The sequence below is a fragment of the Aphis gossypii genome, chromosome 3 (assembly GCF_020184175.1).
Source record: "Aphis gossypii isolate Hap1 chromosome 3, ASM2018417v2, whole genome shotgun sequence".
In the NCBI taxonomy this organism is placed as follows: Eukaryota; Metazoa; Arthropoda; class Insecta; order Hemiptera; family Aphididae; genus Aphis; species Aphis gossypii.
This window is the reverse complement of record NC_065532.1, coordinates 18,067,464-18,088,335: the sequence shown is the minus strand read 5'-3', so window position 1 is coordinate 18,088,335 and position 20,872 is coordinate 18,067,464. Positions and strand designations below refer to the sequence as shown.

At 24.0% G+C, this 20,872-nt stretch overlaps 1 protein-coding gene across 5 annotated transcripts; it reads left to right on the top strand.

Moving 5' to 3' along the window:
• Positions 1–194: 194 nt before the first annotated feature.
• Positions 195–20,867, top strand: LOC114125424 (pickpocket protein 28-like). Of its 5 annotated transcripts, XM_050204341.1 has the most exons (12): positions 195–677; positions 764–972; positions 1,017–1,266; positions 9,143–9,361; positions 10,188–10,302; positions 10,730–10,899; positions 11,663–11,894; positions 13,250–13,517; positions 15,603–15,668; positions 17,209–17,344; positions 17,540–17,631; positions 18,533–18,722. In XM_050204341.1, the coding sequence occupies exons 4-12, from the start codon at positions 9,171–9,173 to the stop codon at positions 18,661–18,663; spliced, it is 1,401 nt and encodes a 466-aa protein (XP_050060298.1). In that variant the 5' UTR covers positions 195–677; positions 764–972; positions 1,017–1,266; positions 9,143–9,170; the 3' UTR covers positions 18,664–18,722. The 5 variants fall into 5 exon arrangements, with proteins under 5 accessions (XP_050060298.1, XP_050060297.1, XP_050060296.1 ...); XM_050204340.1 differs by having other exon boundaries at positions 764–1,266; XM_050204339.1 differs by lacking the exons at positions 195–677; positions 764–972; positions 1,017–1,266; positions 18,533–18,722 and adding exons at positions 7,170–7,336; positions 20,763–20,867.
• The last annotated feature ends 5 nt before the right edge of the window (positions 20,868–20,872 follow it).

The window sequence follows — 20,872 nt, the reverse complement described above, 5'->3', positions numbered from 1 at the left end:
AAAAATATAATTTTTATAAGTTAATTATTTTAAAAATTGGTAAAATATTAATTATAAGCAACTAAACTATAGATAATTATTGTTGCCTGTTGGGTGTTGTTAATATAATCTATATCGACACATATAAGTATATGTTTATGTATATTTATCGACATATAAGTCAATAAAAATTAATAATTGATCATTGCTTAGCTAACGAGATTATTATAGTTTATAAGTATATTATTATTATATATGATCTATTTGTTTTAATATTATATTCAAGTAATTTAAACCTTATTCAAGAAAAATTACACTCAACAGTATTGATCACTTATTATATCTATTAATAATAGTTTGTTATCATGGTAACACAAGAGCCCACTTTTTGACAAAATTATCTATAAATGCATTTTTGGCATATTTTTTGACGATTTTAATGCATTTTCTTTGTATTTAGAGTATTTTTCAGAATTTGTACATAAATGAATGAACATTTTTGCGGTTAACAAGAAGCTTTGGATAAACTACAAATGTCCGAACAATAAATTATATAGCATTTTAAGTCAGGGTAATCAAATTGCACTTATTATCTAAAACAAAATGTACGAATTCACTTGAGTTGAAAAAATGTAATGGTCGAATTGCACTCGAGTAAAAAGCAGGTAGTGGTCAAACTGCACTTCGGCTCAAAAAAAGTATTTCAATAAAAATATAATGTATTTGAAGGGGTATAGTGCGTTTTTTAATTTTTTGTCTCTTTGCATTTTTTAATATTTTTTAGGGAATAAAAATCCTTTTATGTATCTTCATATATATGACAAGTATACAATTCCACAACGTATCTTAAAATATAAAATTAGAAACATCAAACATCAAACATTAGAATCTGAACAGACACAAATTTAACACATAATATTTTAAAATAAAATTGGAAAACAACAAATTGTTTTTACCTATTTACAAAATACTGCAATTCGACAGATACCGAAAGTAATATTATAATATAATATGATGTCATCATACGCCATTGTTAGAACCCATACAAATACGAGTAGATCACCTAGCATGTTTTAGAAGCATCAATCGTCGTCTCCTGTACATCGACCCTAACCTTACATAAATATGGAAGAACCACAGTACAGATATCCAAGAGCGAGTGTTATTAACATCAATGTCAGTGCCTGTTATCTTATAGAAAGGCAATTCAATATACTTGTATTTTAACGAGTGGATAGGCAACCAAATACAACGACGACAATGAGGAACGGGAAGTTGACTGACACGGTAAGAGGAATCATACAGTATTACAGTTCAATCGTGTTAGAGTAATGTCTCTACTCTCTAGCGGTCTAGAGTCTAGACGGTGTAAATTGACATTTTACACAATTCATATCGGTGAATCTACAAATAGGTATTAATAATTAAGCGCTATTAATTATTTTTATTAGATATTATGAAAATACTGATTTGAATGACGTAAAAGAAGAGTTTTTATGTTGTTTAAATTTACCAACATTTTGTACATCTGAAGAAAGCTTTGATTAAAATTTAACAAATTGCTCATAAGGATATTCTTTCAATCCATTGTTTTACTCACAGGGAGAAAATGAATATAATTATAGCAGCTAAATACGTGGGTAAAAATGTATGTGTTATTTTGAATACACGAACAAAAATTATAAATTTAATTCGCGTCAGTGCAGTAAACACGCGTATTTTTTAAGTGATGTGTCATGAAATGGGTTCAGGTTAAACAAATATTACAGTCTAATACTACACTCGCATGTCAGATGGTTATCACGCGCGAGGAAAAGGCTTGACTCGTTTATTTGACATTAAAACCAAAATGGAAATATTTTTGAAGTATAAAAAATTGAGTTAAATTAAGTATCCCGCTTGAACTAACGAGGCTTTTAAAATATTGATTCTTTTTTCAATAATCTACTTATGCGAAACTGGATTTTCGACTATGACTACAATTTAAAATAAATTAATGAATTCGTTTTGACATCAAACCAACCATTAGAATAAGTTTAACCAAATCTATAAAACCCAGGATTAATAAAAAAAACTTTAATCAACTTTAGCATGTATGTCATTAAATTAAAAAAATATTCACTTTTAAAAAAAATGTATTTTAAATACATTGATTATTATTTCAAATATTAGTTCCATGAATTTATCAAGTAGGTACCTATCTTTCTAACTATTCTAACCTATCTTTTTAATTTGAATATAATAATTATACTAATTTATCGCTACTCTATTATCATGTTATCAATGTAAATCATAACAAAAGAATTAATCAAAATCTTGGTCACCATTATATTAACTAACTGGTATAAAATCAATTAATTATGAAATTTAAAGCAAAACAGTTGAAGCAAAAACAATTTTTATTTCAAATTACATCGTTTGCAGTTATTGTTCAACAAACATGCACTAAAAAAAGTCAAAATATGCGAGAAAAAAATTTAAATCATACAGAATAAAATTTCAATTTTTTTTTGAAATTTTATATTTGATTTTAATTTTGCAGTAATAATTATTTATTAATTTTATTAAAATTTTTATAAACAAAAAGTATAAATAATAAATATGCCATACAAAAATGTAATTTGTTAAATTTCAATTTAATTTTTTATCATTGATATATTGTAAAAATATTTTATTAAAGTTAAATAGTAGGTACATTGGTGATGTACTGATTTAAATAGGAAAAAAGTACGTTAATTATAATGTAGTATGTTAATTTGAAAAACAATAACCTTTGGAAGTTGAGTAACATATTTTTAAGCATCCGAATATTCTTTGAGACGTAAAATATTTTATATTACTATTATATAAACGTACCTATATATTTTATTTTGTTCAACACTTTTTTGGATCGTTAGGTGTATATTTATGTATACGGTTTTTTTGTTAAAATATGCAAAAATATGCAAAACATGCATAACGTCTGAATAATATGCAAAAATATGCACTATACAATTTTGAAATTTAATCAATCAAGTAATGATTTGTGGACATTCATTGACTGCATGTATACTCGTATAACGTTGAAAATAGCAACATGCATTTTATGCAAAATCTAGGCTTTAGTTATGAGCGTTTGAATTTTAAATTCATTACGAAATCGTGTAACGATAACGATTTATGCTCAAACGATTTTCTATATTTGTTATTATTCAAAAAGTATAAGTCGTAGATACTTGAAAATTTCACCAGTTATTGAGAATGACATTTTCTTTGCATGATTTAATTTTCAAAATATTTCGTTTATTTTAATGCTATTTATAGGCATTTGAAATATTGTTTTTTGTTTAGTTTTTTTTTTTTTATAAATATAGATACATTTTTTTTAGATCAGTCAAAATACTTAAAAACTTAATACAAAGTTTCTCATAAGTTATTCTTATACTGATTCAAAAATTATAAGAGTACATTGGCGCAATGTTTTTTTTATTAGCGTTTGAAGTTCAAACATTGACAAAAATTCGTCACAATCCTGAAAATTCGCAAATCGTTAAAATTTATAAAAAATTTGTATAAGTAGCCAACAGTTCAAAATGTATTACAAGATTTTCCATAGTTTGGTTTACAATAATTATGAAAGAATTAAAATATTAAAACATGAACCATCTTTTCACTACTCACTGGATAATATACCTTATAATATCCTAGGCTGACAAATCATCACCATTCAGGTTAGGTTAGGTTAGGTTTTTTGTATACAATGATAACTTTAATACTCCTGTATATTATAATATATTTATATTTAATATTTATATAATATAATATAATATATTTAATATTATATATTAAAGCGGTGAAGTACGATTGCGCGCAGTACCAGAATAACAAAAGACAACATTTTAATAACTCAAAGGCGTACGATTTCGCGTGAAATTGGATACGACGTTGCCAAATTTATTATTATTTTTAATATTTAAATACAGATACAAATACATGAATTCAGAAACTAAGAATGATATAATATTAAAAAAAAATACTATCATTAAATTTACTTAAATAATACGAAATAAAAAAATATAATAATCCAACATTTAATTTTTTTAATTTTAAAGCCCCGATACCTTTTTCCAACTGTAGCCAAATAGGTACTTAAGTAAATTTTTTGGTGTTTTATTATTTAAATAATGTTTGTGTTCAATTTTCAGATTTTCGGTTTTCCTTAATTATTTCTTCGATTTTGATTTAATAAAATTATTCGTTTGGAAATGGTTAATAATAACTGTTTCTGTCTGAGTTTCCATAAGGGTAGTTAAAATAACAAATATCGGTGAAAAACAGCATGTTTCCAGCCGGAAAAACTTCTTTTGTTGCTCCAATAGCATCAATTTCAAAGTTGATGTGTAGTATTTTAATTTAAAAAAATAGTGATTGTTTTTCGCATATACCTACTAATTAAATATTATAGTGATCCACGAGACACCTAATGTACAGCAGAGCGGTACCCACTTGATCACGCTTTTTTTTAATATTTACTCTGACTTTTCCAAATGACTCAATTTTAAACTCGCCAAAGGATTTAATTATAACTGAACTCTTCAAAATGTGTATTTAATTTCTTAAACCCTTTCACCAGTATTACATTTAATTGAGCAACAGTATCTAATTTAATTAACATTTTTTTTCTCATCAATAACTACAGTGTTTGTCCAATTTTTTCGAATCGCTAATTCAATAGAAATTACAGACTAATATGTAACATTAATTTCATTATTTAATTGTACTTCTTTTAACTCACTTTAATTGTCAATAATTCTATTTCTACAATTCACAGTAAAATAGTTTAATTGTCCACAAATTTTATAGTTTTTTTCAAAAGTATGACATTAATTTATACAATAACTATTGGTACATTTATTATAACTAACTACATTTTTATTTGTACCGTGACTCCTATTTCCATGCTTTTTATTGTTGAATTCTTGTTTTTTGTTTAATTTTATCAACTCCAAGTGATTTAAATGGGCCATCCTTAGTTTCACGCAAATTAACACTGTTTAATAAGTTCTCGAAAGTCTGCGTACAATTTTTCAATGGTCTCATTTTTACTTTTTAGTGAAATACTTGTAATTTTCCATTACTTAATTTTTTTGGAACACGGAATTGTTTTTAATACAGTATCAACTGTCTTTTCCTCAACTATAAACGTATTAAATAACTTCAAAATATCTCATCCTATAGTACATTAAGAAGATGTGCTGCTTGTATTTCTTTTGGTTATTTGTATTTTTTACAAAATAAACCTACACTTCTTGCTTGAACGATTTGGAATTGTAATTCAAGTATTAAGTTACTGGTCAATTATTAAGGTTTATCAGTCTATTGAGTTCCATTTTTCATCTATAGAATCAAATCACTAAATACGTGTATTTAACAATTTACATATACCTAATATACTATCGATTGTGCCATGTTTATTACTTGTCTCATATAATAATTAATTGATTGTAATCATCTTGATTTGCATAACAGTTCGAAAACTTAATTTAAAATCTAACTGAAAAAAAGGTGTGATTCATATCAAATTTTAAATAGTAAAACTAATGACGACTTTTCATAATAAATCAAAATGTAAATTGTTAAACATAATACATTGAAATACATTTTTAAAATATTAAAATAAAAACAAGAATACAAAACTATAAGCCATTTAGAATAAAATTAACTTAAAATTATTTAAGTAGTATATGAATGTTGTGTCTTGATTGGGTCCGATAGCAATAGCACGGTTATTGCAGTTGGTCCAATTTAATATTGTCGATACTGGTGATCAGAAGATCAATTAGGGCCGGTTTAGTTAATGTATTAGGTATTGTATAATAATTCAATGTATAGTTATAAAAATGTATATGGGCCTGTCTTCACAAAATATTGGACACCCCTGAAGTAAATATTAGTTTTAAATTTTTACGATCGAAAATACGAGAATTAACACTAGTTTAGCTGTAGTGACGTATTTCCAGTGTTAAAAATTGAAATAATACATGATATCATCGGTTGACATTTTTAAACTAAATAATTAAATAATTCTAAAATTAAAACATTGCACGGCACAAAAGTTGATATTATCTTGAATCCGAAACATCTGGTTCGGTTAAAACCAACAGCCCTTATCAATGTACTTAATAGAAAAAAATCCATGATATACTCGTATTATTAATTATTATCACATTTTTCTATATGGGTAGAAAAAAAGTACTGATTACTCTACTTAATATAGTTTTTTAGCAGCCCTAAGCTTTTACTAAACCGAGTGTTTATAGTGTTTATGCATATGAGATATTATTAGGCAATGGCAATATTTAAGTTATGAACTGTTAAAATATTTTTTGATCGATTTTTATGTGAATTTATTTATTTATTTTATATTTTCAATTTTTTTTTTTAATAACAATTACATTATAATGACTTAAATTTCAAAAATAAAATAAAATTATGAAATCTTCCAATATATTAATTTTTAAATTAAAAAAAGCTTTATATATTTTGTTTAATAATGTCAACTGATGAGATCATGCAATATTTTAATTTATCGAATCACGTCATCGCTTTACGTATACTATTTTTCTATACTTATATAGGTTATATAGGTTATATAGCTTATATAATATATACGCATTTTTTTACCTATTCCATAGCTACTGACTGATCACTGATTTTTTCCAAATCAGGTGTTTTGGATTTGAGACATTATTACTTATTAGGCAAAGACAACATTTCAAGTCGAGGATTGTTAGAATAATATTCAGTGATTTGCTTATTGACATTTTGAACCTTTTTTCCACGTAGTTTTTTTAATACATTAAATCTTAATAAATATTATTTAGATAATTAGAATTACGTACATTATAAACATATATATACAATATACATAGATAATAATTTATAATTTCAGCCACGTTTTATCTACTTCAATATTGGTGAAATTTTAATTTTAATTTTTTTTTTTTTCATTAAAACCAATAATATGACAATTCTCCAAAGGGCAATTAATAAAAAAATACCTAGAATAAAATGAACGTTAAAATAATAATATTATTGTCCTTCCATATAAATTAATAATTACTTTACCATTCGTGTATTTTTGACCTAAAAAATAGTTTTGATAAATTGCCATTTTTATGAATATAACTAGTTGTATCTCATAAGTACTTTGGTCAATATATATGTTTAAGAGTTAAATTTATATACGTTAAATTATATATTTTTTTATTAAGATCATGAAGTTTGTTAAACCCAATTGGTTTCTTGAGTATTGCGAAAAAACCACATCACCCTGTATGAAGTATTTTTCAACGAAACATAGATCACTTATTGAGAAGTCAGTTGAATAATTTTATTATTCGTTTAGCATGTATATTATTTTTAATTATAATCTTATTGATATCCAATAAATAACAATAAATCAAAATTATATCAATTTTACCCATACATAGAAATGATTCAATATTCTTATGTGGCTTATCTATACAAAAATAATATTAAAATGTATTGTAGGTATAGAAAAAATCGAAACCATTCCATTTACTTAAAAGACTTAAATAGAAATAAAATATAAATAATAATTTTTAATAATGTTTCAATACGTTTCAAAGTTTATGAGAATAATTTAAAAAAATTAAATGATAGTTACAACTTTTTGTCATGTTATTTTTTTGAACTTGGTGAAAAGGATCACGTAAAAGAAGATTAAGAATTATTCGAAAAAAATTACATTAGAATAAAACAGAGAAGTCGTTCTACGCTTAAATAGCTTTGTTAATGTACTTTATGAGTATCATGGGTAAGGCCACGGTTATGGATGTGTTAAATTTTAATTTAATTCAAAAATAAAATGATTTTATGCAGATAGTATGTAAGCCACTACTTATATTTTACAATGTATTTATATTACTAATACTAATTTATTTTATAGTTTTTCGTAATTTTTTTTTAAATCTACTAAAAACCTATGTAAAATAAAATTAAGTAAATTGAGAATAGTTTATGTTTTAACTAGGTATAACATTGTTTACATATCGCCGTAAATTGAACAAAATTCATACAAATTTGAACTTTAAACACTAAAACAAAATAGAAATAATATTGTGACTTTGTATTTTTGATATTTTTGAATTGTTTTAAGAATAAAAAATTTTAAAAAGCTAAACGATTTAAAATATATCTAATACATAAAAATAGCTAAAAATAAAGAAAAACCAAAATATTAATAAATAATAAATTACTTCATTTCTTCATTTCTTTTTTTTTTTTTTTAGAAAATGGTAATATACATATTTCATGATTTCATGATATACTAAGTATATCGAAATTCTATAGTTATTTATTGTACGACGTTTTTCCAAAACTGTATTGTAATTTGTGGTGTGAGTATTTATGGTTTTTTGTGATTATTTCAGTTATCTCAAAAATTAAAAAAATTATAGAAAATATTTAACTTTTGAACCCTTAAGACTTAAGTACTAATTATGGTACAACTAATTTAAGACCATGATTATTTTAGCGTAATAAACTAATTTTTATTTATTATGTTAACTGGCAATCGTTTAAATTTAACATAAAAATACCCTTAGTTATAAAACCATCACATCCATTTCTCCGGTCAGAATCTAAGATTAATAATAATTAACTATGGTTACTTTTTACTAATTAAAAATATGTAAATTCCATTTTCGTCTATATATAGTGTACTGTGTATTACATAATATACTAATATATTTAATGTTATAATAATACCGAACTAGAGCTAATCGATGATACTAGTATCACTAATCTTAATTCTTAAATCTATAACATAGCAATAATTGGGTCATTCACTGTATGATTGGAAAAATTATAAATTGATTTATTTCTAAATAAATATTAAATTATTCATAATGACATTAATTGGCTTACAATGTTGTTGATGAATATATTGAGTGCATAATATTTACTTATGTACATATGACATAAGGTAATATTGGGTATAAATGTATATAGTATATATTTACTCGTATATAGATATTTATAATTTATGGTATAGTAACCCACAATAAAATAATCATCTTCTATATTGTTATAAATATGTATGCAAAAATTATCTGTGTTTAATTTGTATAAATTTCACTAACGCTTAAATATATTTTAGGTCGTTTTGGATTCTTATATTCGTTCTTATGATATCAATAACACTTAAAGCGCTGAGCGTTTTGGTAAATGTTTGGATTAATCATCCAATAGTAATGTTTATTGAAAATACAGAATCGCCAATTCAAGAAATACCCTTTCCGTCGATCGTGATTTGCCCATCGAGTCAAATTCGAAAATCCGTTTGGGAGAAACATATGAACACGAACAGTACTTATTGGTAGGTTATTAATAAAATACAAATTATTTTTTTTCATGATATATAAAAAAATAAAACATTTTGAGAAATAAAAATTTTTGTATCCGCAGTTCGGAATTGTTGAGTATTAGGAAACTTTTATCTTACTTGTATTACACAGTGGTTTCCTGTTGACTTTTACAGATTGGTGGATCTATGTGTCTCTTTTACCTACATATTCTTTCCTCATTCTTTTTCTAGGAGACAGACCAATCGTGTTCTAAAATAAACCGATGGGTACATCACTACTGCTACATTTTACTGAAATCAGTATACTTATATTTGGGCCACAGCGGGACTGTCTAAATTTATAATTTATTCAGGCCATAAGCGAGAATATCCAAATTTAAGATTAAAAGAATATACATTTAAACTTTTACTATTGCCGATTGCGTTGTTTGAAAATAAATTCTTTCTTTCTACAACTATTTTATTCTATTTCTCTCTATAACATCATATCAACATCAACATGTAACTATTTATAAATGTCTTGCTTTCATCAAACTAAATTGCTTAAAATTAATATTGTTACCTTAATTTAAGCTATATACTATTATCTTTTAAACTTAAATTTTTAAATACATCATCATACTCATCAATTAACTAAAAATATATATCTAAAGGGTTCATAGATTTTGCAATTGTATTAATAATGCACAAATGAATATGACGGGAACATAAAATCAAATATTGGTTTTTAATACACTTATATATTATGGATCATATTTTATAGCTTAATTATTAAATATTGAACAAAGTAAATCAAAAAAAAATTTTTTAAATTTATTAATTACCAACATTTTTTCAGGAATAATCTTAAAATATATAGGGATAAGACATGTACTGCTAATGCGTATACTCAAAGATCAGAACACAATTTCATAGAATATGTTGATTATGATATAATAAAGAATAGTTTGCAAGTGAGTTTAGTTTTTAGATATTTTATAAGATTAAATTATCCTTAAAATTAAACTTTACACAGCCAAAAAAAAAAAAATCATTTTCAAACCAATCTCTAATTTGTTTTTTTGTGGTACATCAATAGCCAATGACCAAACTAACCACATTAACTTATTTAGGTTCTTAACTCATATTAAAAATAAACGACTTCTTATTTAAGCGTCAACGGAAATAATATTAATTTAACAATAACTTGAAGTCTAATACTAAAATAGTGTTAGTTGAACGTTATTCATGTTATATTTTTAGCATAACAAAATATAGAGTCGCCACTTGGTGATTTATAATACTAATACGACTTGTCTTGATTTCTAATTATCCCATATACATTCCAATACCTAAAAATACAATATATAATTGTCTTATAGTTACTAATTTTAACAATAGGATTCTGGGATTAGCTGTGCAGAAATATTTCAGTCTGATAGTAAATGGCAGAATACAACGTTGAAAAATGTTTGCGAATATATTCAACCAATAATAGGCATATTTGGATTATGTTATACAATTAACATGATGCCATTAAATCAAATGCTTAAAGATATGTATTATCAGAGGTAAAGTTAATAAATACATATTTTAAATTAAAAACGCCGTTATAAATCGTTACACACAACAAATGATGTGTTAACATATATCTCCTAGAGGGGTTATAATTTATATAATTTACAATAAGTAAATTACTTTTCTATAAGTTGTATAGTACATTTAACTACTATATAGTCGCCAAAATATGGTATTGATTGTATAATAGTTATTATAGCAATACGTTTATTATGTACAAATAATAATTATGTTATGTTGTACCTTAAAAAGGTATGATTGGTATAAAAAATATTGCTGAAAGCAAAGATTAAAGGGCAAATATTTTAAAAATATCATTGTGTATAGAAGGAATTATGTCTATATTTAATATTATTTTTAAATATAACTAAGTTACTGAAAACTATATTTTTTCATTTAAATATAAAATTTCGTCAATATCGTAACTTCGTATTATACCAATAAAAAAAAACCACATCTAATAAGTAATTTCCGTGTATTTAAATTTAGATATACAAATTTTATGAGCAAAGTATGAATAATAAATATGAACATAATGATTTTATTATCTTGTGAAAATTTATTGAACAGAAATAAATGCCAATATGCTATATATTATTACGGTTAATGAGTTATGTAAATATTAAATAACAACTACTGCGTGATAGTTTTTATCGTATAAAATTATTATATCGTATTCGTATAGGTATGCTAATATTGTTCGTGTTCAAAATGTGTCCTTTTGTACGTGAATAATTCAATATTTTGTAATTTCAGATATTCTGATTTTTTCTCAAAAAATATTACGTATGTTGATACTGGAAAATCAAATTGGAATTTAGAAAATGGATACTCATTTTATACGAACCAACATGATACTATTGTTGACGTGACTCCTGCTCGAACGAATGGTGTTAGTTATAACCATCGTTTAAGACTGATGCTACACAATTTGGATGACGAATTTTTGGGTTGTACTAACCTGGGTATTGGAAATGGTAGATTTTTGGTACGTATCTAACATAGCAAAAATCAATTCAAAACAAAAAATCATATTGCATGAGTATTGTATAGTATCGTTTAATGTATAAGAACATAATTATTTAAAGACTGACAAGTAGTAATATATTGATTTTATTTTAGTATACTTTTCTGGGCAATACAATGTCTATACATGTAGATTATTATACAAACATTAACCACTTCGTGATTTAGTGTTAACTGCCAAACCTCTATAGCCTACGCACGTTTTTTTTAACTAAAGAATATTGTTTCATATAGTTACCTATATTTCCAAAAAAAATCACACCAAACTAGACACAAACAGTATTAACGTTGCATTGTTTTTTTTTTTAAAGATTGGAGATTCAAAATAAATTATTACCATGGTTTATAAGAAACACATAAGTAGAAAAACATTGATTTATTTTGGTGTTTGTGTTTGTGTTTAGATTTTGTTTTTTCTAACTACTGAAAATAAGTTTTTTACGAGTTTATACATATTTATCGGCTAAAACTATGAAGTTTTTCGTCCATACATACAAATAAATAATAATTAATAGTATTTTGTATCGTGAAAATGTAATAAGCAACTGTAAATATATTATAGTTAAGTGATTTAGTTTTAACTGATAAAATCTTTTTAATTTTAGATTTGATATCTCCAGAAACTTCCTTAAATATTCTCCTTTTTCTTAAGTCTCTACAATTCATTTAAAGTGATATTTTGAAAACTAGTGTGATGGTCATTAACTTAAAATGTTTATACCACAAAAACTACAGATTGTTTGTGTGGACAAAAAAAGGATTAACTTAATTTTTTTTTTTTGTAATTATATAAGTATAATATTATAAAACATATATTTTTAATAGTTAGCACTTAAAAAAAAAAAATACAAAACCAAAGAAAATCAATTTTTTATAAAATGAACCATAATAACTGTTTGTCAGCCACATCAATAAACAATGTGATATCATATTTATTCGTACCTTTAGCCTAAAACACTAAAAAAATATTAACAGTACGTTCTGTTTTTCAGTAATTTTATTTTATTTTATCTAAGTCATTAATCTTTAGTTTTTTCAATCTTTTTGAATAGGTAAAACCTATTATTATATCTTTTAAACTTTAAGTGTGCTCGTTTAAATCTACACTTATTTTCAATAGATCTAAATACAATATTAAACAGTACAAAAACTCTATTTATCTTAAAGATAAAAATTACTCATACTTATAATAATCACAACAACAAACTTCTGTTTACTTAAAAAAATGTAATGTTTCGTAAAATATTTATTACGTTACACACAATAGTATGTTATTATTTTTATTATTACATTGCTAATTCCATTGATCTTATTTAGATTACGTTTTCTAATCCAGCTGAATATTATTCATTAACTCCTAGAAAATTTATTACACCAGATACATACACAAAAATACAAATCACTCCGTTCGTGAAAAAAATTAATTCTGACTTAATGTGGCGTTCACTGGAAATCAGACAATGTTATTTGCAAGACGAAAGACAGCTATCCATTTTTCAACAATACACTGAATTAAATTGTAACCGTGAATGTGAAATAAACAAAACTATTTCCATGTGTGGCTGTGTAATGTTCGAGGGAGCATGTAATAATTATTTTATTTTAATTAATATTATTACGATGCCTCTTTAATAAAAATGTTTATATTAACAAAGAAATACATTTGTTTAACGATGAGGTGTTTTTTTTTAAGTAAGTTTTGTTTGTCGATAATGTTATTTAGTCTGTGTTCGAATGTAGTCAATGCTAAAAAATGTTGATAACTCTTTTGCCTGTACTAGGTTTTTCGATGTAATATGTTATTTTGTTTGTTATTGCTCCACTATCCCACCATATAAAATTCACTGATTACTATATTTATATCCCGAATATAAAAGTGTGCGAAACTAAATTGTATACCTACTAAAATACTGAAATATAGTTATATGTCAACCACAGTATTCAATGTATTACTGTCTTCAACATTTATGTTAAATAAAAATTTAATATTTTACGTTTTAACTCACATTTATAAAATATTTCTGACTTAAAATACTAATTACAACCATTATAAATGTAAAAAAATAAATAAAATAACTATATGTATTTTCCTTTTTTTTAAAAATATATATTAAATTTTAAGTCAATAAGAAACAAATTAAAAAAAAAAAAAATTCATTTATTGTAAACTGGGGGGGAGCAAACGGTGGGAATCATATTGCTTACAAGCCTGCAATGAAGTACCACATTTTATGTCTTTGCTGTTCTTGCTATCATACATAATTGATAATATAATAATAATGATAATAATAATAATGATTCAATGTTTACAGGTAACCAGGGTAACCGCCCTGTAACGCATTTCCGTAACGCTTTTAGATTCTGTGTACTAAAGTAAAGACATAATATGTCAATAACTGATTATAATATATTAGAAACATTATTTATCATAGAGGAATCTAGGGCATTATTAAAGCGTGTGATCTACCGAAAAACAGTAGATAAATAAATAAACATGTAATATTATATTATTATTAAATTCAAAAAATAACTATATTTAATACATTAAAATTTTTTTGTGTCCACATAGCAAATGATACAATTAGTATTAGTTAAAATACATAAATTATGTTCAAAGTATGATAATTGTTACAATATTACATTTTATGAAACATATAAACTTTTTTTTTATCTTCCAAAAATGTATAAATAAATTATTCTCATTTTTTATTTAGTGGTACAAAAATTCAATTAAATGACGTGGTAATAGATTTTCATTAGTCCTAATCATTTTTCTTAATATTTCAAATTTTAATATTGACCATAAACGTTCTATTGTTTATGTGTTAGCCCCATTTACAGGATACACGAAATGTTCAAAATGTTTGACAGTTAAATGATTATAGCTAATATAATTTTAGACTGGAGTATGATTTCCATTTATAAGGCACTAAGGTATAGTCCCTGTCAAGTGGCAAAATATACCGATGATAGACGTAGTGACCTGTAGGCTATGAAATAAGATTTCTTATTTATTTCTTTAATCGGGTTTTTCAAGACGTTATCGTACATTTTAACCGTGTATTTAATCACAAAAAGCATATTATCGTTACCTATTAATAGTAGATCACGACGGACCCGGTAGATCACATGCTTTACCAATGCCAAATCTAGTTTTTCTCTTTATTGTGGGAAAAATATTCAGTTACAATAAATTTGTCCAACGACAACATCTTATAATTTAAATAAAACTCTTTTAGACACAATGTCTGAGATATGATTATAGTACTTACTAAATCAATTATTTATAACTACTTTATGAGTGTTGAGAAAAGGAGGTTGACCTGGGCAAGACATGCATGGTGGAGAGTGCTATTGGGAGTGCGATCTATAGTCAAAACAACAGTTGAAGAGAACCCGATCGGTAAGAGACCCCTAAGTAGACTGCGCTTATGTTGGGAGAAATTATGCAAAATAGGACGCGGGAAGTATTAAGTCAGAGATACCACGGAGAGTGGCGGCAGAAGATAGAGATGGACGGAGAGAAATTTGTTTGGTGGTATGGTCTCAATGACCGAAAACTAAAAAAAAATTATTTATTTAACATATTATTATTACATTTTAAATAATTACTCAATGCTCGTTCTCTCGTGCATAATATGGTTCTGTTTTTTAATATTTTTATTATCAGTTTTAGGACCAAATAACATTAAAATATGTGGCCCAGCAAAAAGAAATTGTGAACAGGATGCTATACGTAAATATACATAATATTTTTATTTTTTTATAAACGTTATACCCATTATATGATAATGTGCTATCATAGGTAGGTATATAAATACATAAATTTTAATAAACTGATATTTTGAATAAATATTGATATTAAAATACTTTATTCATTCATAATATAAATTATTGAAATGTATTAATTTAATATACTAAGTATTTTATATTAAATATTTAAAAAAATCTATTCGATTCGTATAATATAACATTTTTATTAAAGATAAATTTAGTTATTTAACTTATAATTTTATATATTTATTAATTCAAATTCATATTCAAAACTCCACAATACTTTACATTATTTTAGTTTTTGTTTAAAATTAATTGTACTTACGAGTAGGTATACAAAAATAATAAGTAACTCAAAATTTTATCAAATTGTATATGACGTGCATATATAAGATTCGGAATAGAAATTAAAAATATTGAAAGTACATTGGCACAATTTTTTTTAAGAGTCTTTGAAATGTTGACATCAAAACTCTCCAAAATAATTTAACTAATTTAATTAAAAATATATAAAAAAGTATTTTAATTGTTGAGAAGATCAATATATTTTTTTCTCTCGTGAAATCTTACTGCCTATATTTTTAATTATCTTTATAATTACATATATTAGTTTTATTTAGATTGGCTACCTACTGTATGCATTATATCAATATGCCATAATAATTAATTCACTTGTAAAAACTTTATATTAAATTACCTAACAACTATGTGTTAAACTGTATAAGTTATCTATTATATTATACAATCATTTAATCATAAAACTAGGTCAAACATATACTTCTAACTTTAATGCTGACAATATAACCATTATTAAGACCAAAATGTCAAACGCAAAATAAGTAGGTACCGGAGATTCTAAAAGTAATCCTCTGACCATCCACACAAGCAGTCAAAAACTAAAACATTACATTAATTTAACAGCAGATTTTCAGCTAATACAATAATGTAATTTATAATTTATAAAGTTGTATATAAATAGAAATTTTGTATTAGCAAAAGTCTCGTTTCCGGTATCAAAAAGAATAATTTTAACTAATTAAGTTTAGTTCAAATTTTAATTATAATTTTCAACAGGATTCAAAATAATTTCATGAAAGTATACGCTTACTTCTTTAAGTATAAAAATCAGTTTTTATGTAATTAAAATTATTATGACTTGAAGAAGTATACAATAAAAGTAATTCGGAAGGTTGTAGAATTTATATAGTATTTAACTTTATGTATTAAAAAATATTGAATTCTATTATTTGAGTAAACAGTAAACACCTATTACAAAAGTGTTTGTAAATATTTCTAACTGCTGTAAGAATCCTTTCCTGATTTACTGTAATCAAATATTGAATAAAAGATAATTTTATTATCTTTATTTATTATTATTTTATTCATATCGTGTTGTACCTTCCATAATTATAATATTGTTTTTTATTATTTTAAAAAATAAATATATGTCTTAGTATTTTTGATTTAAAGTCAATTGTTCACAATATTCTAAAATATTATAGAATCGACCAAGTTGCCGGAAAATCAATATGAGTGTAATTGCTTGCCAACATGTTCCATGATCGAATATGAAGTAGTAGATACCTCTCATTTTGACGATTGGAATTATTTGAAATTAACAAATTTAGTAACAAATAAGTACGTTATTTTTCACAATTATTTTAGGTTTTTATGTTTTCTATACGATATAATAGAATTATAAGTATACTTACAAATTATATTATAATATTAGATATAATATGGCAAATGCCATAATATAGGCATTCATCTAAGTATAATTATTATATTACCTGTATACTATATACTTAATTAATAAAAATTCTTTGATTGCAGTTCTAGAGGTGCTACGATTGAATTTGTTTTCAAAAAACCTTATTTTACAGCGTATACATCCTCATCGATATTAAACCTGAAATCACTAATTAGTAAGCGATACGACATTAATTATTATAAGTTATGATAATCAATTTTTTCAGACGAAAGACAGCAGCAAATTACAATATTTATTTTGCGTTGCAGAAACTCGTACATAAATACCGATCGTCTAAATATACGTTGTAATACATTTAGATTTTCGATAAACCTAGACAAATAATAATATTAAATTCAGTACATTTGATGTTACACAATATAAATAAAGATTGGCCCCAATAAATAAATCATTTTTTAACGTGAAAATTAAAATTAATATGAAATTATAAAACTTTTTTTATTACGTTAGTAAAGGGCTCGTTTACAAATATTTTATAATTATCGACTTTTTGTTGTTTTAATTTTCCAAGATTCAATTTTGGATACAATATGCATGATGATTAGTGAATGCAATAGATTAGTTCCAAAGATAATAACTGTTGTACATTGTTTGTTACTCATAATATATTTCCTTATTGTGATAATATAGTTTTTCATTAGTTGAATTTAGTTAGGTTTTGCTCAATATTAGAGATAAGTCCAGTTTGTGTGTCATTTTTCATGAAATCTTATCTTTATTAGACATTTTGCATTATTCTGAAATTATGTGTTTAGGTAGACAACGATGAATGTGATATTGTAGTTTTTACCAACATGAAATTATTGTTATAATTAGTACAATACTGTTTCGATGTATTAATTATTGATTTTTTTTTTTATTATTATCATCGGAAACTTGGTTTGGTGCTAAAATGGCCATACATTATTTATGACTGTAATTTAGTTTATTGTATTTTACAGCTTATGTTAATGCCAAATATTTTACTAATACTATTTATTGTAATATTGATTCACTACTATACTACAATAGGTTATAATAATTTGATATTAATAATATAGGTATCTTTGTTTTAGGTAACATTGGAGGATTATTAAGTTTATTTTTGGGAATAAATTTAGTTAACATTTTTGAAATACTATTTGTTTTAATGAAAATTATCAATAATTATATTATTTGTTTATTTTTTACTACATCAAACATGTAGAATTCTTTAATTTACTCGTAAGCAAATTTTAATAATTTTATTCTAATATTTATGTTATGTATAAACACTATATACTTGTTATAGACATTAAATAGTCACTCAATAGAATCACTTTTGATTTTATCTATGTACAATAGAATGATAATATATTTGTTGCTTTATTATGTATTTATAACAAAGTATAAATATTTTGTTCTAATCAGTAATTATGTACCAAATTATAAATAATTACTATAACTGTAATAAATATTATAGTATAATATAATATTTGTATTAAAATAAATAAAATTATACTCAACTATATATTATACAAAAAACAAAAATGATAATTTGATTTTTATTGTGTTATTTTTTAATAAGTATTTCGATATTATGTACACCTAAAAATTCTCTATTTTATATTTATATGTGGTTATAAACTATAATTTATATTATAAAAGGATCTAAAAAATGTTTACCCGATAGTCACATAAAAATAAAATGATGTTATACCCATAATATAATCACATTTTAAATTTTTATCTCTTTAGAACTATAAAAAGAACGTAATAAATAGACACAGATCTTTAACTGTTATTATAATATAGTTACGGTACACTGTTGCTTAAACTAAGTAGGTATATGAAAAATATTCATTATATTGACGAATTTCTATTAAAAATATTCAATAGAAATTGAATAGTTATTTCACATAAACATGGTTTTGAACAGCTCAAGTAATTAAACAAAATTATACAAACAAAATATACAGCCAGTTAATATAGGTATAATGTTATTAAAATATAATTATAATTATTTAAATGGTAAAACAAACATGTATAATAGAGGGAATTTGTTGTTGGAACGTCGACGTTTTAGTCGTTTCCATATATTCTAATCTCCCAGCTTGTCCAAGAAAAACTTCTAACTGTATTAATTACTTATTATACATAATAATATATATTAAATATATGTATTATTACTATTTTACTAATTTCTTTAAAAATTAATGTTTACTTGAAATTAATAATATATGAGTAATTAAAACATTGACAATAAGCTTGTAATGGAGTACATAATGGTAGTTATGTATATATTTAATAAGTGGACAGGTATATTAAATACATTAATATACATTATACATTATTATGTATATGTAATTATTATTATATACATTATACGTAATTATACATTAAACATTTAAACCGAATTTCCTATTTACTTATTTTTTAATTTTTTTTTTTAATCCAATCAATTCGCTTTAATCTACTTTAAAATTAATTTTGAATGGTTCTCGTCATTGATCAGATAAATTTGAATAAAAAAAAATATATATCTGAAATAATTTAAAGGAAAGTCGATAATTATTATAAGTTTAACTTAGTTAACATTTATTTTAATGTTTTTTGATCTTAAAGAAATTTGATATTTTTTTACTATATAGATAATTTACGAGAAATCTTATCTTTAATGTTCAATCATTTTGTCCTAGACAATATAACAATTTTATCAACATTCGAAATATGATATCAATCATAATATATGTCTAATGTGTTATTACTTTAAAATAACTCCGACAATTTTTTAAATTAAATTGATACGACCAAAACCTATTTATTTGTAACTATTAATTTAATTATATTGACTAAACACTACTAAATTCCAATCAATGATAATAATAGATAAAAAAATTTTTTAAAATTTTTTAACATTTAATTAATCTATTGTTTGATTATAATCGATTATTCCAACATCAACCCCATAACTAATAGATAACAAAACAACACACCAATACCCATTAATTTTAGTCATGGTAAAATTAATTCAATATTCACGCAATTTTCGTTTTTTTTTTTATATAAAGGAAAAAAGCCAATAATATACAAATTCTCTTGAGGGTACTTAACATAAATATATTACCTATTTATCTAAAGTATCAGATGATAATAATAAACAACAGCAATAAAATAATCGTTATAATAATATTATTCAGCCGCAGAAGTTAATAATTGCGTTTTCCTACATTGTTGATATACAATAAAAATATTAACATTTTAGTAACTATAGTAGTGTTTCATAAGTTCTTAACTGCCGAATATTAAACAAAACTTATTTTTCAGAGTCCTAAATATGACTAAACCCCGTTGGTTTCTTGAATATTGTGAAAAAACCACTTTACCCTGTATGAAGTATTTTACAATGAAGCATAGATCACTATTAGAAAAGTTAG